Source organism: Panthera tigris, chromosome B2 (genome assembly GCF_018350195.1).
Source record: "Panthera tigris isolate Pti1 chromosome B2, P.tigris_Pti1_mat1.1, whole genome shotgun sequence".
NCBI lineage: Eukaryota > Metazoa > Chordata > Mammalia > Carnivora > Felidae > Panthera > Panthera tigris.
Window position 1 is genome coordinate 37,776,447 of NC_056664.1, and position 26,105 is coordinate 37,802,551.

Consider the following 26,105-nt stretch of genomic DNA (forward strand, 5'->3'; position numbering starts at 1 on the left):
AGAGGGATAAGAACCAGAGTTGTTTATGCCATGGAGAACTGCTGTAGGCTCCCTCTGTTATATCTCTTCATGCTCTTTGCCTCTTTGTTTCCATCACTCCGAACTCAGACTATTCTACTTCCTCAACCATTTACCACGTCTCCAGGCATCTCGTCTTCAAAACACTAAAGATTTTTTCCACAAATGCCTTCCCAGAGCACAACTATCACCACTCCCCCTCTGTTTTGTTGGTTCCCTGCAACCAGATGAAGAAAATTCCCCAGCTTGGTATTCAAGGGTTTTCGTAACATGGGTAAGAAATTAAATGTGAGAAATGAAAACAACATGAAAGCATATAAAGTTAAAAGGGGACGTTCCCATCTATTCCTCTACCCCCTCCCTCTGAAGCAGCCATCCCAACAACTTCCCACTCATTTTTCTAGCCTTGTTTCTTCGGACTTCCTGTACCTCTCCAGGGCCCTAGCTAAACAAGTACCCCTGCCAACTCTACATATTTTTACTTGCCTTCCTGTTCCCAAGCCTTTACTCATAATATTCTTTAAACCTGGAATGTAATAGAATGTTCTTCCCTCCATCTTTATCCAAATTCTACTGATCCTTTGAGACCTAACTTCTGTGTCACTTGTTTTGTAATGCTTTTCCCAATCTATTTGTAAAGGTCCCTGCCTTCTCCTTTGCCTTCCCATAGTGTTTCTTCTAGCTCCTGCTATAGCACCTGTTATTTTATTCTCTGCTTTTTGGGTGCCAAGCCAGACTCCGCTATTTAAACGTGAGCTCCCAGAGGTAGAGACCATTTCTCAGTTTCCGCTGGTGCCCCCTATAACCTTGGACCTTCTGTGCACATAGTGGGGATTCAGTAAATTCTCAGGAGTATGAGAAAAGAGCCTGGAGCCTCCAGGCTGTGGCTTTGGCTTTCAGTTCACCTTTTAAAATGCCGGTGACATCACCTGTGATGAGTGGGTTCTGTTAGCATCTCAGTTAAAGGATGTGGTGAGTCATCAGGGGCTTTTGGAACACTGGTTCCAGGTGACCCTCTGGAACACACAGTCAGAGCACGAAAAAAATAAACAACAACAAAAACAACAAACCCCCAAAACCAAACAAGAAAACCAAAGTATCAAACTCCTGCTATTTTAAAGAGAACCATATGACTCTTTTCAAAATGTGGAGCTGAACAATCCCTCTCATTACTTCAATGAAACCAAAACAGACATTTAACTTCCAAAAAAACAAGAAGCCCCAAAGCCCCTAACCTTCCTTCCTCTGCCTTGGCAGGCTGCTTGCACAATGACTGTGTAGGGCTCTCTAGTGAATCATGAGTTTGGTTTCATTTTCTTTTAGCACAAGAAATTTGAAAGAAGTCATTTCCGGCATGAAGTGGGGGTGAAAGGAACAAGGGGGAGGGTCATCAGAGGGGAGACAATGGTCTCCGAGTGGAGGATGTCAAATCTACTTGCTTTCTGCATTAAAAGCAGTCCAAAGGATGGTTAATAGAAATTGACCATACCTACATAGGGCAGAAATCCTTCCGAAACCACATGCTTATTAATTTTTTGTATTTGGCTTAGTTTACGCAGGTTCTTGTATAAAATAATGCAATAATAAAAGCCTAATCAGCTCCTAGGATCTTAAATATTATAACAAACTATCCCATTACCTGTTGCTGCGCAGCATGGATTCATCCACAGCAATTTTCATCCTATCTGTAGTTTTGCCAAAAAAATAAAATCAATCTCCCATCAGTCCCTCTTCCAAATGGTTAGATCATTATCAATCCATTTGTGAACCTACTCCTATTTAAAGTTATTGCTAGAGCTACATCCAATGACAGTTAAAACAACTCAAAAACTCTTTAAACTATAAGGCTTTTCTCCAAAACTCTTTTACCTCATTTGTACTTGGACTTTACAAACAATTTCCATTATTTTTCAGTGATTTTCTATTCAAGTAAACTTAATTCATTCTCCAAACAAAACTAGTCTGTCTTGATAGTAGTATCAAGGGAGGAGAAGGGTTACTGAAAAAGTTGACTATAATTATGAGTTAGGAGAGAGATTATGAGATGCTGTGGGAAAGAAGAATTATGAGAAGGGAGATGGTGTGGGCAAGAGAAAATAGAAACAGAAAAGGTCTGGCACACTGCGAGGGTGGGGCAGTGATATCTGAGGCCATTTCTGCACAGGCATAATGGTGTGTGTCTTTGGAGAAGGCCAGTGAACAGTCCATAAGCATGGAGTTCTAACATTCGTACTGACCATGACTTTTCATGTCAGCAGAGATGCCAAGCTCTGTTCTCTATAACCAACAATGCCAACTGTGGCACGGCCAGGGGGAGCACTGTTCCTTACCTCCATGAAGAGCCTCACAAGCCACCCACAGACCTGGGGGCCATCTTCACCATTACCTGCTACCTCCATTAGTCACCAAGCCCTGCCCACTCTCCCTCCTAAATGCTTCTGATTCCCTCATCTCTCTCTCATTATTTCCATCCTCTGGCCTAGACTACTATACCATAATGGCCTTCTAATTAGTCATGCAATCTGTTCTGCACAGGATACTCAACCTGTCTTCCTAGCTTTTCAACTCCCCACATGCCAACCATCCTGACCTTTTCACTTTCCAAAATGCTCCTTTCCACCACAAAGGCCCTGAAAGCTATTTAAATAATTCTTTTTGCCTGCGATATTCCTTCCAGCCACACTCCCACCCAATGCCCCCTGTTGGATCTTTCTGATCTTAACTTGAGGCAGGGTTCCCTGGTATGTGCCCCATCAGTAATACAGAGGTGCACTTTTGTAATTAATTGATCAAAGCTCTCCTCTCTGTCAGTTTCTAAGTGCTCTGAGATCAGAGGTTGGGTTTGTCCTTGTATGTTCTTGTATAATATGGGGCTAAAACAAGAACCTATAGAATAAGGATTAGATGAGTTAATTCAAGCAGACAACTGTGAAGAGTACCTGACATATATATAGGGCTGTGTAAGCTATAGTCATAATAGTAATAATTGTCACAGTACCTAGAACAAAGTGTGCAGTCAATAAATATATGCAATAAATATATGTTGAATGCATAAAGGAATGAATAAATTGATGGATGAACTAATGAAGTCACCAATGCAGAGGGCCTCCTTTTTTTCTGAACCAGCTGTTACCAATAGCAGAGTATAGGAATGCTGTATGGAAAACATTCACAGAGAGGAATAATTGCTTTCTTTGCCTCCTGCCATTTACCATGATAAATGGTAAAAATAGCGTTTTTGATTTCCTTTGATTTTTAATTTATTCTACTATGTTGTTAAATAAATAGTCAAAGCAAGGAGATTTAGAATTAAGAGACAAAGGGATATAATATCACAAAGTATATTTCCAGGCTTCTTGATCTTGTCTTTATTAAATAAAATGTGTCCTTCTTAATGAGCGCCATACTCTCATTATTAACAAGCTAAATCCTTTAGAAAACCATGCATATCAGGTCGCCCATCCCAACAAACATTTATACAGAGATTTTCTTGGTTTTTTTTTTTCCTAATTTTGTTTAATGTTTATTTTTTGAGAGAAAGACAGAGAGACAGCACAAGCAGGGTATGGGCAGAGAGAGAGGGGGACACAGAATCCGAAATACACTCCAGGCTCTGAGCTGTCAGCACAGAGCCCAACAGGGGGCTCGAACTCACAAACTGTGAGATCATGACCTGAGCCGAAGTCATATGCTTGACTGACTGAGCCACCCAGGCACTCCTATAGACAGATTTTCAAACTATATTGCCAAAAGGGGAAGCTTTTCACCCCTTTGTTCTGGTATGTTCCATGTTTCAGATTTCTCAATGTTTTCAAGAGAAAGACATCAATCACACAACGGTACATTGCACTCTGCTGGTCTAATAGAAAGAGAAAATAGCACAAACCAGCCTGGGCCTCTAGCATGGTTCTGTAGTTGTAGAATTGACATACCAATCATGGCCACCTGGGTGGCTCAGTCGGTTAAGTGTCTGACTTCGGTTGAGGTCATGATCTCATGGTTTGTGGGTTTGAGCCTCGCATCGGGCTCTGTGCTGACAGCTTGGACCTGGAGCCTGCTTCGGATTCTGTGTCTCCCTCTGCCCGTGCCCCACTGTCCACCCCCACCACTTGTGCTCTGTCTATCTCAAAAATAAATAAACATTAAAAAATATTTTTAAAGAAAGCCTGACATACCAATCAAAAGCTACAAGTTGGGAGAAGTGCTTCCTTGTCAATCCAGCTGTGTGAAATCCTATCTGACAAAGTTTTGTTTGTTTATTGTCCATTAAGGCAGACTGTAATAATATTGTTAAATTATTTTGCTACAAAGAGCTTATTCAGATTTAGAAACAAACACTGTGTCATCACATTGGCAATGAAACATCTGTCCTTATTCTTTCCCTCCCGTGGAGGAAAGATTGTGTTCCTTTCTCTAATGTTAACTTTTCTCCTGTTGCCTTGGACCCATCTATTTCTGCCTCTGAACTCTTTGATAATTCATACTTCGTATTTTAAGTTCAGTCATCAATTTTGGAAATTAGTATTTAAGAGTTGTGATAGTTATAAAAAATAATTCTAACAAATAAGTTGTCATTTCTTCACCTTTGCATATTTAAAACTAAAAAATGGTATGCTGAATTCCATTATGGAGAATGAGGAATGCCAGGATTGTTTTTTGTTTTTTTTTTTTTCCTTTTGAGGATAAACTTAACCTGGGAATTTTTGTTATTGCTGCTAAAGCTGCTGCTGGTACAACTTTAAAACCTCGAGAAATATTAGTAATAATAACAGCAATTGAATTACAATGATGAAGAACAGCATGATAAAATTATAACCGTTTCCATGTTTATTTATTTTTTCTATAGACATATAATTTATGATAGCCTATGTTTTCTCATTTAAGCCTAGGTTTTCTGTATTTAACATAATATAATTTATATTTATAAATAAATATAACTGACCTGTTTTTCTGTGGAGCAAACTGGATCTGTACCCAAAAGTGTTGACGTCCTGGACCTGTGTGGGAGCTGAGGATGGCAAAGTCCTCAGACCTTCTGGGTTCCCAGGTGGAAAAGGTGAACTCTGTGAGTGTCCACATTCACTTCTATCCATGCCAGATGAGTGGAGAGCATCCTGAGCTTTCTTCTTTTCCTTCTTTAGCATATTGACCAGAATATCTGAAACTTGATTAAGGATTTAGTGACTCGTGCTAAGTTGCAATGATCAAAACACTGTTTCTGGGACACCTGGGTGGCTCAGTCGGTTAAGCATCCAACTTTGGCTCAGGTCGTGATCTCACCACTTGTGGGTCTGAACCCTATGTAGGGGTTCTGTGCTGACAACTCAGAGCCTGGAAACTGCTTCGGATTTTGTGTCTCCCTCTCTCTCTCTGCCCCTCCCCCTCTCACCCTCTGTCTCTTTCTCTCTCTCTTAAATATAAATAAACACTAAAAGAAACCACTAATGTCTCAATTGAGGTTAATATTCCAAATAATATTTGCTATTTTTCACATGGTAAAGAGACCACTAAAGGAAGACTTCAACTTCCTGAAGTCATTTATCCAGTTACAGACAGTTTAGGAAGCTAGTCAATATGGCATCATTATATGAAAAATTAGCAATCCCAAGGTGTTTAAAATATAAAGACTTAAAATTTTTATGAAAGGGTTTATAAGAAATGAACACTTAGTAGGAGCAGGCAGTGGAGCTATGCATGTATCTGTGAGTAAGTAAGACCTGAATCTAGGAAACTGCTCAGGAGGCAGCAGGAGCAGAGAGGGAGAACACCAGAGTCCGCCCAGCTGGCAGACCAGCCAAATCGGTTCTGGTGGCCAGAGCACCCCCACATTCAACACATGTTTGCATAGCATAGATTCAAATGGGACTTGAAGTCACTTAAAAAAATCCCTAAATCTTGGTCCCAAATGCAACTGAAAAGAGATGAATTCTTATTACAGATACATTACTTTAAAATGCCCCTCTTGCAGGCCATTTCAATATACTAGGTACACTGATGATAACATCACTGCATTCCACCCCACTTTGCTATTCTTTCGGGCTCAAGATGCTGAGAACTCTGAAGAATCTCGGCCACCACTTGAGAACCTCAGAACTCCGCCATCCCCAGAGATGGCTTCACTAAAATAGGAGTGAGGAAATATGGACGTGGTGGGGAGAGAAGACTGCTGCTCAGACGCCTGCTCAGACTCCATTTTCCTCCTCAGCTTTGGCTCCAACTTCTTGGGAGATTTCTGGAAGTGCAATCACTTTTTCTCTCACAGTCCTTGATATGGCTTCTTCTTTGCCTCAAAAAACCATGCCCTTACCAGAGGTGGTATCTGGGCCTTGTCCTAGCAGAGAAGAACAGGGATCTGCCCACATCTTACACTCCTTTTCATACGGAATTGATTACCAAGAGCATCAGGGGCTTCCACTGGTTCACACGCTGCAGTGGCAACATCCAGTCACTCACTCCTTCAATGGTATTCAGTGGAGCCTGTACTATGTGCCAAGCACTGTTCTAGGCATAGGGATGGAACAATGAAAAGGTATATTGGCTTCTTGCTCTCACAAAGCAGATGTCTTACTGGGGAAAGACAGATTTCATGCACATGTACCAAACATTAGAGAATGAAAGGGCTGGATAACTAATTTTTAAAAGGTCAAGAGGGCTCCCAGGTGGCTCAGTTGGTTAAGCGACCAACTCTTGATTTCAGCTCAGGTCACGACCTCATGGTTTGTGGGATGGAGCCCTTGCATTGGGCTCTGGGCTGACCGTGTGCAGCCTGCTTGGGATTCTCTCTCCCTCTCTCTCTGCCCCTCCTCCACTCGTGCTTACTCTCTCTCTCTCTCTCTCAAAATAAATAAACATTAAAAAAAAATAACAGGTCAAGAATGACTGAGTGGCTACTCTACATTGGGTGCTCACAAAGGACTTCTCTAATGACATTTAGGCTGAGATCTGAATGACAGGAAGCAGTGGCTGGAGGAAGAGTATCTCAGCAGAGTTACTGGCTAGTGCTAAACCCTAAGGAGAAGGGCCTTGGCAGTTTTACCACCCAATGGACATTTGGCTGTGTCTGGAAGCAATGTTGGTTGTCATACTGCAGTGGGGGGCAGGTGCTGTTTCTGAAGTCTAGTGGGTAGAGGCCAGAGAGGCTTCTAAACATCCTACGATGCACAGAGCAGCCCCCACAACAGAGAATTTATACAGCCCAAAGTGTCCATAGTGCCAAGGACGAGAAACATGGTGTTAGAACAACAAGAAGGACACTATGACCAAAGCCTAACATATTTGGGATACAGACATAGTATGTGAAATCAGGGGCTTGGCAGACACACAATCACGTAGGGCCCTGTGATCCGGAGTAAGGAGTTGAGGTTCATTCTAAGTATAGCAGGCCCTGGCAGAATTTAAGCAGAGACAGACAGTGTTCTGAGGTACATTTCATAAAGATCAGAGTACGGATTTATCTTCTTGGCTGCCTTCCTTCTTCCCCACCTTTCCTTTGTCTTCTTCCCCTGCCCATTCCGTTGAACTTAGGCCTTCGTTGTGCGAGGTACTAAATGACATGCTGTTTGTTACATGTTTAGTGAAGGGCAGTCTGAACTTTATTCATACTGATAATGTCACTGAATTGACACCATTTTCTCTCCCTTTCCAAGAAGAATGTTCAGTGTCATTCACTGTCATTTTGGTTGCATTACTGTCTTTTGCTGAGCTCAAGTATTACCACCTGTTTTTCTACAGACCAGGTCTTTCTCATTCCTCCTGTCAGTCTTCACCTTGGTGGTTCTACAGACAGGATATGAAAATATCCTCCAACCTGGCTATGAGAAGCTTTGAAATTTCAGCAGCCTTTCTTGGTCATTAGCCGTTTGATAAGTATAAGCTTTGTGATGAGTAAATCTCAGCTGCTGTTTTTCCTTCTGAGTTTGCCCACCGTGTACAGAGTCCCACCTCCCACCATGTAACACCACAGTGCTCAAAGCACCTGCTAGTCACTCACCTTACCGGCTTTGGCCACCACTGTGCGGATGGCAGGGCAGGCTTCACGGTCCTACTACTGAGGGGTAGGAAAGAGTTTTGCGGAATAGCTGTAGAGCGAATACATGAAGAGCGAGGATGTCAATCCAGGTGTGAACTTCAGGTTCAGCGATCTTTTCACCATGGCTCCTACATGCCAACACTTTGAATATGAGTCTCACAAGGAGGAGACCCTGCTCAGGTTGTTCTTGGTCAACAAAGACCGAGGGCAGCCCCACACGAGCAGTGGTACCTGGATTTGGCAGTCAGTCAGGGAGATGAGGTAAGTCTCTCTGTCACTCTCTTGTCTAAGTAAACATACATGTGCAAGCCCAGACTGTTCCCTGGCTGTCCTATCTCACCTCACCCCTCCTATGGGCACACACATTCAGAAGCCCAGAGGGGGATTAAGAATTTGTCGGAGTGTTTAGCGGGAGCAGATCCTAAAGACAACCAAAGCTAGGAAAAGAAGCAGAGCTCAGACTGGGACTGGGGCTGAGGCTGAGTCCTGGGCTGGGAGCATCCCTGGAGATGGACAGGGTAAGAGGGAAGAAAAGGAATGGAGGGTGAGACTGTGGGCAGCGCTCACAGACAAGGCCTCGTGTAGCAGAGTAATACATGGCTGACCCTACTGTTGCTGGCTGGCTGATAAAGCAGCTAAAACTCACTTGGATCAGGCATACGGGGTCTGCTAATACTCAGCTCAAAGTAGAGACTGAGGTCAATCAGGCAGTGTGCCTACCTTGTATGTGGTCTGCTTTTACCTCTTTATTAGTGGATGTCCTTCATGTATGTTCTTTTCACGCATTTTTCACATTGACTGAAGCTAAAAGACCCGTTGGTGCTTTTTAAAAACGAACAAACAAAAACACCTGTCTGTAAGAACTGACCAAAATAACTTCTTATGCATGTTTCAAGTCTGCAAATGTACCGACAATGTCAAATCTTGTACGAGAAGCTTGAAAGATAAGACAAGAAACAATACCAAAGAAATGCTGCGGAGACCTGAGGTCTAACCCACCCAACAGGGGCTCTTCAGAGGTAACCACCCAGTCCCACTGGAGGCAGCTCCCTGCTCTCAGACCCCAAACACACTGCCTCCTAGAGCCAAAAAGGTTTCTATCTTGAACACCCTTCACTCACTTCCAAATTTGGGAACATCTGTAAGTAGAACCCGAAGCAGTAGATCTGGCTTTTAAATAAAAAGTTACATTTAAATCAATCTCTGCTCTTCATAAGCTAAATACCATTTGTCAGTTTTCAGCCACCATTTGAGTTTCGCCCACACACCAGCCACAAATTCTGGGCCATGGTGAGGCTGTGGTCAGCCCAGCGTCCGGTCAGTTAGCTAAAGATAACCCGCTAACTTTTTGGCTCAGAACTGTAACAGAAAGAACACAGCAGAATAGTCCAAAAATATATATTTTCTACAAAATTTAATGTTAAGAGATGGTGTGAAAAAGACCACACTTTTCAATAAACTGAAATATTCCCCCATAATGTAAATGTATCTGGCTAAAAACAAAGTAATTTTTTTTTTCCTTTTATAACGACTGTGTTTTTCACTAGCCACTACATTTTGTTTGTGGAAGGGACCTCTTCTAAATGAAAAGAAGCAGTGTGAACCGGAAGCAGGGCGGGGACCTAGGTGATGTGGCCAGGGGAAGACATGGAATTGTGCTCACTTCCTCTTTTAAGCCAGTAGACGGTAAGTTCCTAATCACTTCAGAAAGGATACTGATTTCATTATCCCTCTGCTGTAGAAGGTCTCGTAGCTTTTTATATTCTTCCTCTTTTAATGGTTCTTGGCAGTCTTGATCTTTGATTTCTGAAGAGACTGTGCTTTTTCCATGGATCTTCTTGTCATTCAATAGTTTCTGTAAGACGAAATAAGAGCTTAGAGTCCGTATCTCTTTTCTTTTTTTTTTTTTTTTAACTTTTATTCAGTTTTGAGACACAGAGAGAGACAGAGCGTGAGTGGGAAAGGGGCAGAAAGAGAGGGAGACACAGAATCCGAAGCTGGCTCCAGGCTCTGAGCTGCCAGCACAGAGCCTGACATGGGGACCAAACCCATACAGTGAGGTCATGACCTGAGCCAAAGTCGGCCGCTCAAATGACTGAGCCCCCCAGGCATCCTGTCTTTTCCAAATTTCTTAGTTTCTTGGACTCTTTTCCCCTTTGACAATTCTTTGCACAAATCAGGCATGAATGTCCTTTCTTGCCTCCTTGTCTCAGCCAATGCAGCTGCCTTAGCTCCATGTGTCTTCTCCTTCTCCCTGCCTCTCTCCCCTCCCCTTCATCTTCTCTGCTATCATCTCTCTCCTTCCCTAAACTTGGAAATTCTTACTCAAACATTATCTCCTCTTGAACTTCTTTCTCCTTCTCCTTAACCCCATACCATTTGATTTACACTTTAAACAATAGCACTTATGATGTGTTATATTTATTCTTTCCATAGATGTCCTCTTCGTGACCTTTCTTATTCAATTTTGCTTTCCCGGGGCTTGGCCCATAGAAGACTCACAACAAATGCTTATCATCATAGTGAAGAATGCCAAATCACAAGTGAGGTAGAAATAAAGGTTAATGATATTCCCACTGTGTCATCATGAAAGGGTAAAACATAAGGCAGAGAAAAACTGAGGGTTTATATGGATAAATCTAATCTGCTGGGGAAAATGCAGGACACAACTTTCTTGATGTATCTTGAAAAGAAATGGTTCTTGAACATGGAATTAGTCTGTGTACAAGGTAGAGATTCCTGGAAAAATAACTACAAGTTATTCACTGGCAGGTAAGATATGACCTCTGGAGAAGTTCAATAAGCCCAGCTTTGTTTGAAGATCATGCCATTCAGGACATGAGAAGCTGGATCTTAATCTTTTCAGGGTTGTAAGAGTTGGTCAACTAGCAAACTGTATTGCAGTTTCAACATGGCAGACAATGGCTTCTACTAGAGGAAATGTTTAAATTTACCTTTAAATAATGGAAACAGTGATGAATTTTACGCATATCAGTGCCAACCTCTAGTCTACTCTCCGGATCTTGGTCTTCCAAAAAGGAGGTTATTAGTTTTTCCAGCCTAAAAATACATAATGTATGAGAAGCAACTATGAGCTAGAAACTTTAGAAATTTTAATGGTATTACTTGGTTGGTTAACATTTGAAGTACAGGATACTGTTCCCATTTCTTTATGAAAATATAGTTATCTGATTTAACTATAAAATTTAAGGGGAAAGAAACATATTGACCAAGTGAAATCTGAAATGATGCAATTATTTGACTAATTTCCAATAAGTTTTCATACACGGCTTTCAATTTGAGTCATTTGATTTCTACAAAACATGCCCTCTGGCCAAGCTGAATTTCCATGCCTCTATGCCTAGCTACCACATTGCCAGAGAAAGTAATACAAAAGTTTTCTTTTTATTAGTTTCATTAAAGATTAATGCACTCCACCTCAGCTGGGACCTCAGTGATGCTCCACAACCCTGTTAACCCTCCCTGGTTGACTTATTTATTTTTTTAAAAAGCTTTTATTTAAATTCAAGTTAATTAACCTACAGTGTAATACTAGCGACAGGTGTACAATGTAGTGATTCCTTACTTCCATATACCACCCGGTGCTTAAAAAAATGGGCAGAAGACATGAATAGACATTTTTCCAAAGAAGACATACAGATGGCCAACAGACACACGAAAACATGCTCAACATCACTGATCATCAGGAAAATACAAATCAAAACTACAGTGAGGTATTATCTCACAACCGTCAGAATGGCTAAAATCCACAACACAAGAAACAACAGATGTTCGCAAGGATGCAGTGAAAGAGGAACCCTCTTGCACTGTTGGTGAGAACGCAAACTGGCGCAGCCACTCTGGAAAACAATATGGAGGTTCCTCAAAAAGTTAAAAATAAAACCAACCTACAATCCAGCAATTGCCCTACAAGGTATTTACCTAAAAGTTCTAATCCTTGGTTGACATATACTCTTCACAGAGGCTGTTCCAAGACCTTCCACAGCCCGCAAGCCTACCAAGACTCTCATTCTGTTAATACTGTAACTTCCCACTCGACAGAGAAGGTCAGAGCTGTTCTGAGGACTCCTCCGATTTGCTCTTCCGTCACCTCAGAGCATCTCTTCCTCACTACTCAGGCCCTCTTCTTTCTTTTACATATTTTGTGTAATATCTTTCCTTCTCCTGGCAGTTCTTGCCCCCTGGGCTCCCTTTAGGCTTCTCCCTGGGTTACCTCCTATTAATCACCTCCTTTCTCTTACCTCATTGTCACCTCTCCATACTCTTTCCCCTCTGCTTATAATGATGGTCAGATTTTTTTCTATTCTAAGATGAAACAAAATAGAAAACAAAACACCTGTCCTTGGCGGGACCATCCAACCACTCTATTCTGAAGTCCTAGTTCAGTTTATGCATTTGTGTGCTTACTACCGTCCCCATTGTACTCCAGAGCCAGTGTAGTGCCTTAGCTCCCCAGTAGTTTATAAGCTCCACGAAGCAGTGCTTGGCTCTCATTCATCCTTGTGCTCCCCTCCCCCACCCGTATCTAGAGCGTGCACACTTGAAGTTCTCAGTACAAATGTGTTCATTAGTTAACGGATTCATTTCAAGGGAAATTATTCTCCTCTGTGTTGGGATGGAATGCTTTATAAGGAAGGTATAAGGATGGCAATCAGTATCTAAGATGCTAAGTATCATAATAGAGCAGCAGCATATCTTTCTTACATTATTATGAAAACATTTGCATACCATCGGCATCTTTTTTTTTTTTTTTTTACCTGTATACATTTCCCTTCTGCTGTTAGTATCAGCCCACTCAAACTAGATGTAATGATTTCCATCTACAGCAGCTTTGGATTTCATTTTTATTTCTTCCTATAACCTGTGACATGTGACAGCTGATATTTACAGGTGTGAGACAATTTATATTATAATTTTTTTATGGAGTTTCTTCAGGTGGAGGAATACTTGTCATTTGCACTATTTGCTGATTGACATGTTTCTTTGTAGAACAGAGCTTCAAATCACCAGACACACGAGGAGATTCATTTCTGATACAAAGATTTGTTACGGCTTTTTATATAAAATATTATAAAAATACATGTTTATGAGAACAATTTCAAACAATGCAGATATGAATAAAGCAAATGTGTCTCTCTGGTTTCCTCTCCCCAACACCCTGCCATCATTTTCACCTTCTTTATTCACTCTCAATACCTTGGGAAATCTACTGCTAATAGCTGAAATATGTTCATCTAGCTCTTAACCAAGGCGTCTACCTATACCCATGTGTTTACAGATTTTGTGTTGCTTTTTACAACACAGAGATCACATTCTGAATAGTATTATGCACCATGATTTTTCTAAACAATTTATCACAGATAATCTTCCATTTCACTTCATTTTTGTCCTCATTTCATAACATTTTTAATGCATTAATATATTTCATTATTATATACTTCATTTTAATAGTTACATAGTATTCCATAGCATGGGTGTGCTGATCCTCTCATGATGAACACTCATTCGACTATTCATAGTTGCTACTTTTCTCTGTAACCTATGAGGAGGACTGGATCTACAATTCCCACCCAACCAGGCTTCAAATGTTTACCTACTTGTATTTTCCCTGAACACATTTCTCAGAAATTCTGGAGCTCTTAAAAATCCCTATTAGTTCTAGGATATACCCACTCTTTAGAGTAAAAAAAAAAAAAAAACATTTGTGATTTTCAGTATATATACAATTTTCAACAGATACTCTCAGGTTAGAAGCAATGATTAATCTATTCTTCCTTTTGGCTTTTTCTTTAGAAGACAATTTCTTCTCTATAGTTTGTTCAGAAAGCATATATTCTAGGAAACATCCCATGAAGGAGGGCCAAAGTGGAATCCTAGTCCACAAGAAAGCACTGTAAGAAATAAGCCTGCTGATTAGCTGAGTGACCACACACAGATCATTCAATCCTGCTAGGCTTTGGCTACTCCATCAAGACTCTTGTCCTGAACAATAATAGTATAGGCTTACAAGGAGGACTAGGAACTTCCACCTAAATGAAAGAACTGGGTTGCTCTACCTTTTCTAGTACAAAACTAAATCTGGTACAAAACCAAAAATGAAGATCAGGCCTTTTAATATGCAAGTTTTTTTTTTTTCTCAGTGCTTCAGACCACAGAGCCTCTTTAGATAAGAAAAATGCTTGGGCTTTCCTTCATACCTTTGATTTGTTGTAGAATTTATTTCCTTAACAACCAAGGACTTGGTCTAACAATTAAAATGCAGAAAAATGCCTAATTCAAATGTTCCTAATGTACTCCTCTAGTAGTTAAGAGTGAACGATTGACCCCAAATTCCCTGCATTTTCCTATCTCCCAAAATAGTTCCCAAGTTCATACCTAGTCACTGCCCCTGCTGAGGGCTCTCCCAGATGCCAGAACACTGCTGGATAGTGAAGAACTGTTTGCAGAAAAGGCTCTTTAGGGAGGTCAAATGATTATAATAAAGTCCGTTCTTTAGGAAAAGCCCAAGTAAACCAAAAACTACTTTTTCTCTGCTTTCGCTAGGAGAAAGAATCCTAGGGGAGAAGTAAAAGTAAATGTATGCCATTCAGTTCTCATCCATATGGACAGGAAAGATCATAGATAATTTACCTGTGTTGGAACACATAACCTGGCTGATGGCAGGTGACTGACAGGTGTCTGGTGACTATGCGAGATGCCTCTGACACCTGTAGCCTAGTCCAGCGACTTGACTGCACTAAACATTCAGTATCTGAACACATAACAAGAACTGACCGTATTTCCTATGTGCTTTACCTCCTTGAGACCACTTCATTCCTCTCTTTCTGTTCCCAGTATTTCTTGCCAAAAAATGAAGTTTGTCTGCAGCCACATTTCGGTGGGAATTTAGGTTTAATAGTGTGAATAAAAAGGCAGAGCAAGTTAATTATCATTAAAAGTAGCTAATATTACTTGAGCAAGTACTAAATGCTAGATACTATTCTGTACCTTTTAAATACATCATTTCCTTAATCTTCACAACAACTAGGTGAGAAAAGTACTATTATTATCCCCTTACCTTAGGTGAGGAAACTAAGGTACAAAGGGGTTGAATATCTCGTCCAAGGTCACACAGCTAGCAAATGGCAGAGCTGGCATTCAAACTCAGGCAGGCTGACGTCAGAATCCGAGGTTTTAATCCCTATAGTTACCATACTATCGCAAAATTACTAACTTCATTTAAATACCATGCTGGGTAATGTATATCTAAAGGGAAATAACATACTTATGAGAATTCTTTGAGGAGGTAAATAGTTGAATAGGTAAGCAAGAAATAACTGAGCAGCAGTTGCTTCGATCTTAACAAAGCCACTGACCAGCTTGGTTAATAAAAACAAGAGAAGTTGAGAAAGAATCAGAATGCCCCACATTAGCATATTATTTAATTATTGCACCATTATGTACATAGTTAAGCAACTATTTAAAAAATGGTGAAAATGTATATTTATTGACATTAAAAATATTTATGCTATATTATGATAGGTAAACAATGAATCCCTTTACAGTACCCTATAACACACCCAAAAAGACAGAAGATAAGAAATAAAAAAAGGGAAGGAAGGAAGGAGGGTAGGAAGGAAAGAAGGGAGGGAGAGAGAGAAAGAAAGAGAGAAAGAAAGAGAAAAAGGAAAGAAGGAAGAAAGGAAGGAAGACAGAAAGAACGAAAGAACAAAAGAAAGAAAGAGAAAGAAAAGGAAAGAAAGAGCAGCAATCCTGAGACTTCTGTCCAGTTGCCTTTGGCTCAAGAACATTTATTATCTCACTGTGAAAAGAGAGCAGCGATCCAAACTAAACTTGCTCTTCTGCAACATTCTTATGATTATGTTACATTTAACTGTTTATTAAATTAAAATCATTTATACATTGAGGGTGATTATGATGTTCTCATTATTCTGAATTAATCTTTGTTAAAAAAAATTCTATGAACATGTTCCCGTCAGTATTAGCTTCTAAACATGGGTTAGAAACCCTATGTCTATGGTACTGGTTGTGAGACACCTGGGAGAAAAGAGGAATGGGCATTCCTAAGAGCATACCTAACCTGGGGTCCTCAACCACAGGAACGACTAAAGGAGTTATGTCCCGGGGTGGGGGGTGGGGCAAGGGAGCATGCCTTCATAATTGAGGGACAAAGATAACAGAATTGTCCTACAGCACAATTTTATTCCAGGGAATTTACAAAAACAAGGCTAGGGATTCCAAAGCAATGGGACCTTGTCCTCTGATATTGAGGTAGAAAGAACAAGGCAATAAAAAATATCCCTATTGGTGGGTCAGGGCTATTTTGTGGTAGAACCATGGAAATGCCTAGTATCGCTGAGCTGACGGCTCTTAGGTCATCTGGCTTCTCACGGGTTCTGAGGCAGGAGTAGGCAGCTTATTCCAAACCACTAGGGAGGCGTTCTGATATAAAAACCTATCTGATATTAAGTATACCCCAAAGCATCAAAACCTGCCTGACCTCTACCAATCATTTTGCCACTAAAGATGGCTCCATCAAGGATGGGTTGTTTCTTGGGGTGCCTGGGTGGCTCAGTCGGTCAAATGTCTGACATTGGCTCAGGTCATAATCTCACGGCTCATGGGTTTAAGCCCTGTGTCAGGCTCTGTGCACACAGCTCAGAGCCTGGAGCCTGCTTCAGATTCTGTGTCTCCATCTCTCTCTGCCCCTCTCCTGTTCTCTCTCTCTCTCTCTCTTGCTCGCTCTCAAAAATAAACATTAAATAAATTTTTTTTTTTAAAGATGGGCTGTTTCTTGATGGGCTTAAGTAGTGTGGATGCTGACAAACTATGGTTACATACTAACATGAGCAACGATCTCAGAAAGAACTGGAAAATAGTGATAAAGATCTAAGAAGAAACTTGATTATTCTTAACTTCTAGGAACATGAAAACCAAATAGGAGGGATGGGAGAATAGTTACACAATTTAAAAAATTGACCATGGTAGATAAGAAATGCAGCTGAACTGTTAGCTTGAAGGATCTCAAATTTTAATTAATTCATCAACCTCTGTTGGTCACAAATTTCTCATTTGGAAAACGTGTGAAATAATATCATCTCTAAACTCTTTATGCTCTATGAAATAAGATATTGCAAGGAAAAAACAGAGGATATTTATTGTCATCAATGTCTTGAGATTCAAAGTGTGAACAGTAAGTCAACTTAAAGGCATCACCTGGGAACCTCTTGGAAATGCAGAGTCACAGGCTCCATCCGAGACCTACCGAACAAGAACTCAGGCCCCATACCAGACCTGCTGAATCTGCACTTCAGCAACATTCCTGGGTCATCTAAATGCACACTAATATTTAAGAGGCATTACAATGAGGCAATCTATTGTTGAATGTTTTTAAAAAATTTTTTTAAATTTTTTTCTTTAATTTTATATGAGAGAGAGAGAGAGAGAAAGAGAGAGAGAGAGAGAGAGCATGCAAGCAGGGGAGGGGCAGAGAGATGGAGACAGAATCTGAAGCAGTCTCCCAGCTCTGAGCTGTCAGTACAGAGCTCGATGCGGGGTTTGAACTCACGAGCAGTGAGATCATGACCTGAGCTGAAGTCGGGTGCTTAACCGACTGAGCCACCCAGGCATCCCATCTATTGTTGAATGTTGAGTCAAGAATATATACATTGTCTTTTCAGCCCTGGAAACCAAACAATGACTTGCAATGTTAAAGAGTAACATCTCTTGATGGTCAACTATGTCCTGGCCACTGTGTGTGTGTGTTTTTTTTAATTTAATTGGAAAAAGAATTAGAGAGAATCTCATAGTCTGGTTCTCTTCATAACTGACTTTCTCCAATTATTTTATTACTACTTTTATTGAAAATCCATTACACGTCAGAAACTCACATATGCCTTTTGTTATTGATCTGTACCATAAACCTATAAATTATTTTCCCTCCTCCATAGATGAGGACAGGAGAGCTCAGAAGTCAAGTAACTCGCATCCTCTTACAAATTCAGAAAACGGGATTTAAAAACAGGACTTTTGAATCAGAAATATCCACTCTTTCTGCACATATCACAAAGCCTCTCAATCAATTCAGCAAAACACCTTGCACTTGCCATAATCCCTGTTACACTAAGTTTGTACTGGCCATTCAAACTTTTTCATAGATTTTTTTATTTTTTAATAAATAAAGATGCAAACCACAAGCTCAACTTTGTGTCTGGCAACTCAAAGAAAAGAATTTTTAACAGGATGTGACAGTGAGGTTCTTGAGACCTAATGGTGGGGGGCAAAGGAAGCCTTTATTTTGACTTTGCTAACATGACAGGCCTCTTTTCTGCAGTGTGACCTCTAAAACATACAGTGTTGGGATAGCACGTAATTTACAAAAAGAAAGTTCTGATAAGAACAAAACTTTCACAATTTATGATTAACTACAATCCACAGGACACGAAAAACTGAAGGCTGAAAGTGTGCCAACAGGACCATGACCAAAGGAAACTATACAAATATTTTTCAGGGTCATTAGTTTCATGTTTATTTTTTGTTACATTCTGCTGAAAGCAGCATTCCCAATTGGCTTAAAGGTGGTTACTTCAAGAGTTTTTTCTTTTGGTCTGTGACAAGTATTATATACATTACACACTCCCCCAGCTCTAATCAGTAAGTGAAAGACATGGACCCTCATGTGCAAGGATTTGAGTTCAATGTCAGCCACTTTGTTGGAATGAGCCCTTTTTAATAACAGTAGGCGGCCAGAAAATTCATGGTTTCTGTGTTGCAGAGGAAATTCCTATGCAGAGTTTACCTTCAAGATTTGTCTCAGTAATGAGTATTTCCTTGACCTCTATAAAAGCTCAGTTCTATGGCACCTCAAGTGTATAGTTGCACAACTGCTTGAGACTCCAGTGTTTTCAAATGGCAACTGTGAAAAATCCACAACAAAACCCACGCTCGTTTGCCTCTTTAATGGTGAATGTATGGCCTATTTACAGGAAAATGCATTTGCGGCCATGTACTTCAGTTTATGGAATTTTCAAACACTAATTTGAAATAATTAAAAAAAAATTTTTTTAACGTTTATTTATTTTTGAGACAGAGAGAGACAGAGCATGAACGGGGGAGGGGCAGAGAGAGAGGGAGACACAGAATCGGAAGCAGCCTCCAGGCTCCCAGCCGTCAGCCCAGAGTCCGACATGGGGCTCGAACTCACGGACCGCGAGATCGTGACCTGAGCTGAAGTCGGACGCTTAACCGACTGAGCCACCCAGGCGCCCCCTGAAATAATTTTTATTTTTTTTTTTAACGTTTATTTATTTTTGAGACAGAGAGAGACAGAGCATGAACGGGGGAGGGGCAGAGAGAGAGGGAGACACAGAATCTGAAGTGGGCTCCAGGCTCTGAGCTGTCAGCACAGAGCCCGACGCGGGGCTTGAACTCATGGACCGTGAGATCATGACTTGAGCTGAAGTCGGACGCTTAACAGACTGAGCCACCCAGGCGCCCCTGAAATAATTTTTAAATAAACTAAAACAACTTTGAAGATACTGAAGACTTTTGATTTTTGTTTTTGTTGTTGCTTTTTTGTTTTTTTTTTTTCCCCAGCACTTTAGTATTTTGTTAAAGGCATATTTTAAAAGCTCTTTTATAATGCAATGATGAAGGCTTTTGAGAAGTTATAAAAATTGATTCTGATTTTGTCAATCCAGATATTCACATACCCAATTTAAAGGCACATATTTCTTGAAATGATCAAACATTTTACCTTAAGTAGACACAGAAAGGTTCAGTGGTTTAGCACAAATGTAAATAATGAAAATAACATAAACTCATCAATCTACAGATACTAATAATCAACTCTTTAAATTCTGTATGGATCTTTTGAACTCTTTGTTTGCTATAGGCAAACACTATGTGATTTGTGTTTCCTACAAACATGAATCTCATCTACATAAATCCATAATAAATGAGAAACTGACTTGCAGGAAAGAGAATGGTGGCATGGTAGGATGGGGGTAGAGAGGCTAGTTAGCGAGCAGCACTGCTCGAGGTAGGAATATATTATAAAAGACAAGTCATATTTGGGAAGGCAGCAATAACAGTCAACAGAAACACGGTAGAAAATGTTTCCTGCCATTGCAGCAGAGGCTGAAGGAGCTGAGAGAGAAGTTAAAACAAGTAGAAAGAGACAGATGCCTAAGGCAAGGGGGAAAAGGCCAACTGGATTACAGTGTGCAGAAGCTACCAAGAAAGCCCCTCTGAGGACTTTGGATGGTGAGAACATCAAATATGGGGAATGAGGAAAGACAGGAGAGAGTGGGGAGAAAGACAGGGAGAGTGGCAGGAAGGGAGCAGGTGGGGGGGTGGTGGTGGTTTGGGGGGACAGGGATAGGAAGGTGGGGCAAGGAGAGGAATGGGGTGGAGAGGAATGGGGACCTCAGTGGATAAAACCTATGGAACAGAAGTTGACTGGGAAATTTGGAGGAATAGGGCCTTTGGAAATGGATTGGGCTTTCCCACTGTTACCTGTCTCCATGGTTAGTTTTCCATTGACAGATTCTCCTGCCAGTCCATTAATTTGAAGGCATAGTGATAGCTTTATCCGCCCCCTGCTCCAACTCTCTGAATTCCTTTCCTATAATTCTGTCTTGCATGAAGTTATATTTTTAGATAACACTGAACTTTAGAGATAAACATTTCTCAGCTGGTTCCTTTAGCAAAAATTTTAAACAACAGCCTTGGTTTATTTATATACAAAAATGCAGAACATATATATTATTTTAATGAAAAAGTTGTAAAAATTTCGAAAGATTTTAAAAGATTTTGTTATGTAAAAATACAAAGTAAATCCTTGTGGATATGTTTTCATTTCATAATAAATAATTAGTATTATTCTATCATATGGAAAATGGTATACAGCTGTTTATAAAACATGTGTATGAAACATATATGAAACATATGTGTATGAAGCATGTATATGAAACATGTGTTCATGTAATATAAATCTAGAACAAATTTATGTAAATTGAGCCATACATTATCACTCAGTTCTACATTAAATTAAAGATGGGTTTACAAAGTTAACAAGAGACCCTAAGACACAATAAAAATCAAAGAAATATTGAAAACTTAATAATATTAAATGTCTTCTTAAAAATGACCATTAAACAGTTAAAAACAATGATGTAGGACCTACATAAAGAAAAGTGAAGGGGCACCTGGGTGGCTCAGTCAGTTAAGTGTCTGACTCTTGATTTCAGCTCAGGTCATGATCTCACAGGCATGAGATTGAGTCCCACGTCAGGCTCTGTGCAGGGCATGAAGCCTACTTAAGATTCTCTCTCTCCTGTACACTCTCACTCTTTCTCAAAAAAAGAAAGAAAGAAAGAAAGAAAGAAAGAAAGAAAGAAAGAAAGAAAGAAAGAAAGAAAGAAAAGAAAAGGAAAAATACAGAGAAAGAATGAAGAAGACAAGAATACACTGAGAGTCTTAATATGCTCTTGAGTTGGAAGATGTACGACTGTAATCTCTCCCTAAAGTTATACATATACACATACAACCCACAAAATTTTGTATACATTTTTGTGGGTGAAGAGTCCACAAATCCCCCCAAATCTGTACATAGTCCCCACATGCTAAAGATGTACATATATATTGATATGAGGTGTCACAATTGAATGAAAACACAGGTTTAAAAACAGTAAATAAAGCATGAGTTCATTTTTATTAAAATACATATTTATATGTATTCATTGAAAATGTTGAAGGATTACAACCAAATAATAACAGTTGTTATCTTTAAAAAAATTTTTTTAATGTTTATTTATTTTTGAGAGAGGGAGAGACAGAGCACAAGCAGGGGGGGAGCAGAGAGACAGGGAGACACAGAATCTGAAACAGGCTCCAGGCTCTGAGCCGTCAGCACAGAGCCTGATGCGGCCCGAATTCAGGAGCCATGAGATCATGACCTGAGCTGAAGTAGGACACTTAGCCACTGAACCACCCATGCGCCCCAACAATTGTTATCTTTGAGTGGCAGAATTACCAGTAGTTTCTATTTTCTTTTTGTTTTTTTGTCCATTAGCACTTTTCCACAATGAACATGAAGAGTTAGTAAAATAAAAAATTATAAAACCCCTACATTCTCAAAGGAAAATTAAAAAAAAAAAACAGATGAAATTCAAAAAGTTAATTTACAGCATTTCGTGTTGCTTTCCTTGAAATTGATGCTATAGGAGAGAGATACACTTTATTTGCTATTATTGGGTCCTTGGAATGAATTAGGTCCTTTGGTTAAAACCCAAAGCCATTCCTGTGTTGCTTCCAGATGGGTTTGATTTGTTAATATGATCTAATTACTTATTTTATGGCCTCGATTACAGTGGTTGGTGGCTATTTCTGCATTTGTTTATCCATCCTTTGAGCAAGCTATCAGGAGCCAGGTGTTAGACGTTGCTATAATTTATTATTTCCATAAGTGCACATTTTCACACTGTGGGTTTTCTTCAAGTGGCATAAACTATATAAAACTGTAATTAGAACAAACATTTGTTTCAGGAAGTCTTTAAAAATACCCAGCTCCATGTATATGCAAACTTTTCCTGTGAAAAGGTTATTGGGGAAAGCAAGAGAGAAATACAAGTATTGCTGGTTGTGATGAAGGGCTCATTCCTTCTTTGACAAGAATTCCCTGGAGCTCACAAAACCCAACGAGCAAAAAGCATTAGCAGTGGAGAAAGCATTAAATAACTGGAAGAATGAAACAGTATGTTCATGCTTTCCCACTCAAGACTTTCTAATTTAGAATCAAGTACTTGGGCTTCTGATGAAAGAGCTGTCCAGGCCAAAAGAATCCAGTGTGTCAACCACAGTCCAACAAATAAAATCACCATTCACACCTTGTTCCCCTTTTCATTATCTGCCTTCAATATTCATTCGCTTGGCCTATTAGAACCCAAAGCACTTAAACTATAGGAGAATAAAATGAGCATTAAAGTACAGAAACAGCCCTAACATGGAGACAGGCCTTTTTAATCATATTAGATAACTATGTCTTAAGAACTCAAATGCTTCCATAAACTACCCAAGGATAATTAACACAAGCTGTAGGCCATGCTTTTAGTTTTTGCTTTAATATCTTCAAAATGGAGTGTCAGGACCAAAAACACTTTGTACCAAAGTGGAGAGACCTCATCTGTAGTGAATTATATCTCATGAATGACTTCAGACATCTGATCTCTTATAAAATGAGCATTAGCCGTTAATGACGTCTGGGATATTTAATCCGCAAAGCTTAGATTATTGCTTTATAGCCAGCCATATTAGAAGACAGAGTAAGGATGCCTAGGATCCAAGAGATGTGAACCCAGGACCACTTAGCAGATAATCCCTCTTTTTTTTTTTTTTTTTTTTTTTTTTTTTTTAAACAATGCTTGATTACTTGGGTCACTCCTATTCAGGAGGTGTGAATTAATCTTTAGGGAAACACTAACCATGATAGGAGATGTTTCTCATTCTCTCCCCACTGAACACAGGTAGGAAAGAACTGCATTTAGGGCTTAAATTTGTCACTGCATAAAGGGAGACTCTAAAATGATAGGGAATAAAAATCAGGAATGTGCTAACTTCTTCATTCTTACGTTTATTCAGAAAACATTTACTGCCTGCTGGCCATGAAGCAGGTGTTGGATATATAAAGACAGTAAGACATATTGAAGTCTATTCACCTTAACTTCCCCTGGATCTTGATCTTTAAAAATCTCTGAGGCCATGTTCAGTGGTACTTTTTTTTTTTTTAAGGGCCAAACACAAATGCCAATTAGTTGTTTTTAAGGCAAAACGACTCATGGAAATTATGCAAATAAAAACTCCGATCATATAAAAAAAACTGAAATCAGGTTACAAATATTGTACTGGACACACGCACTAAAAATCTGTTGTTTATATGAAATTCAAATTTAACTGGATGTCCTGCATTTTTATTTGCTAGACCTGGCCACCCTAAGCAGAAAGCCAGAAAGTCTGCAGGCCATCCAGCGCCAAGCTGGCCTGGGGGTGCGCATGGCTGTGGTGCCTGGCCCCGGGCATGCAGAAGGGCACACACGACTGCTGCCGGGTTCCCAACCCACCCACCAGTAATAAAGACAGGCGAGGCCTGATGCTGCTGTTCTTTCCTCAGGGCATCAAAAGTACTACAAGTCCTGTCCACAGCACCTAAACATTTCCACGCCACTACTAATACACTACCCTTTCAATTGATTTTAAAGCTAAAAATTCAGAGAGTGATAAAACCGTTTAGAACTCTCGGGGAGCCAGCATTGGTGAAGGCTGATCTCAGGAAAAAACCCAATTTGGTAGAAATCTTCTGGAAGTCACGTCATTTCTCTGGATCTGTTTATGAATCCATAAAATAAGGAAACCAGACCATACACAGCCCTGATCGTATTGATCCTCCTCTATCTGAAATGTTCTCCCTGTCCAACTTTCTTTTCTAAATTTTGTCTCAATTCACGGGTCTGCCAAAAGTCATCCCTGATCTTCCCACTCAAAAATAATTTCCGCTCTGGGGCATCTGGGTGGCTCAGTTTGTTGAACATCTGACTTGGGCTCAGGTCATGATCTCACAGTTCATGAGTTTGAGCCCCGCATCAGGCTCACTGCTGTCAGTGCAGTGCTATCTCTCTGCCCCTCCCCTACTTAGGCGCGCTCTCTCTCTCTTAAAAATGAATGAACATTAAAAAAAAAAAAAGTAACTTCTGTCTTTCCAACTATCCCACACTTTGTATCAGGTGTGGTATACCACCTTTTACCTCACATCGCCGATATTTATGTATTTGTCTTGTCTCTCTTACAAGGCTGAAGCTCCCTAAAGCCAGAGTCTGTCACTAATTTCATCTTGGTTGTCCCCACCCTGCCATTCCAGCACCGTCTTTTGTTTAATGCCCCTGCTGTGGGCTAAGGACACAGCCTTTTCTTTGTGCCTCTGAGGAAACAGCCTTTTTAGAGGCAGAAGTTGTTGGCCAGGCATTTTTCTGATTCAAGTCAGCCTCTCTAAAATGTCCTGCCTTTGTAAAGAGCTGAGCTGTGGCAAGCAGAAATAAAAATAGCTAAAGCAAGGCACACACTGCTGAGGTTGTGTGACTGCGGTAGAAAAGTCTGCGTTTTAAAAGGCTGACTGGGGGCACTTACGGACTGAGCAGAGAAGTTGCTTTAACAACAAAAGTATGGATCAACATTCGAACCAGAAAGCGTGGCCAGTGTGGGGGCAGAGGGACAGCTCCCCTGAGTCAGAAGCCAAGGCAGAACCAGAACCATGAGAGAAGGGTACCTAAGCTAGAATCAGAAGCAACCCTACCCTAGGAGAGGGCAGACAGCTGGACTAGACCCACATCATAAGTTATTACAAACTTACAAACTATCTGCAAAGAATATTTATGAAAGTCGTAAAGTGCTTTTCAAGAAAAGAACACCGAGAATGCTAAAACATGAATATCAAACTCAAATCTTTTAGAAACAAATATGTGTAAACTGTAGTTTCCTAACTGAGTGAGGAAACACAATGGTTCCAAGCCCAGCTAAGCCAAGGAAGAAGATTCTGTGCACTACCTGGAAGGATGCCCAGGGAAGCCATGGGCAGGACAGGGTCACCCAGGGAGTCCCCAAAGAGTAAGTAATATCCTGTGTTTATGAGGTTGGGCAAGAGGTGATCCCAGGGTTTGTTTCCAGTCATCTGAGCCATCATCTCCACATGTCTAGTTGTGTGACATATTCAACATAAGCCATCTGAGAACATGTTTCTGTGAAATCAGTGATACTGACTGAAACAAACAAACAAAAATCCCATACATTTCTGCTATTACCCTTTGACTGATAATAATGAAGAATGAAGGCATGGACTTTGGAAAAGTTAGTCATTTGACCCAAATGGTGGCTAATAAGAATAATTAGGATCTGTCCCTGTGTTTCTTAGCAACTACCTCATAGGTTAGTGGCCCCATGATTACTTGAACTATGAGGAATTTCATTATTGGCATGAACTCTTGAGTTT

At 40.2% G+C, this 26,105-nt stretch overlaps 1 protein-coding gene across 9 annotated transcripts in view; it reads right to left on the reverse strand.

Annotated features, from left to right (window-relative positions):
• KIF6 (kinesin family member 6) overlaps positions 1 to 26,105 on the reverse strand; it is a 384,926-nt gene that overhangs the window by 196,353 nt on the left and 162,468 nt on the right. For 8 of the 9 annotated variants that reach the window (XR_006217625.1, XR_006217624.1, XM_042986270.1 and 5 more), the window contains 3 exons: positions 11,002 to 11,107; positions 9,764 to 9,902; positions 4,961 to 5,176 (listed from right to left, as the gene is read on the reverse strand). Coding sequence is in view for 7 of the 9 variants with exons in the window: in XM_042986270.1 (XP_042842204.1) it covers positions 4,961 to 5,176; positions 9,764 to 9,902; positions 11,002 to 11,107 (461 nt within the window). In the remaining 2 variants the exon portion in view is untranslated. Of the gene's footprint in view, positions 1 to 1,657; positions 1,704 to 4,960; positions 5,177 to 9,763; positions 9,903 to 11,001; positions 11,108 to 26,105 lie in introns of those variants that run through there. The other variant, XM_042986276.1, reaches the window with a different exon arrangement.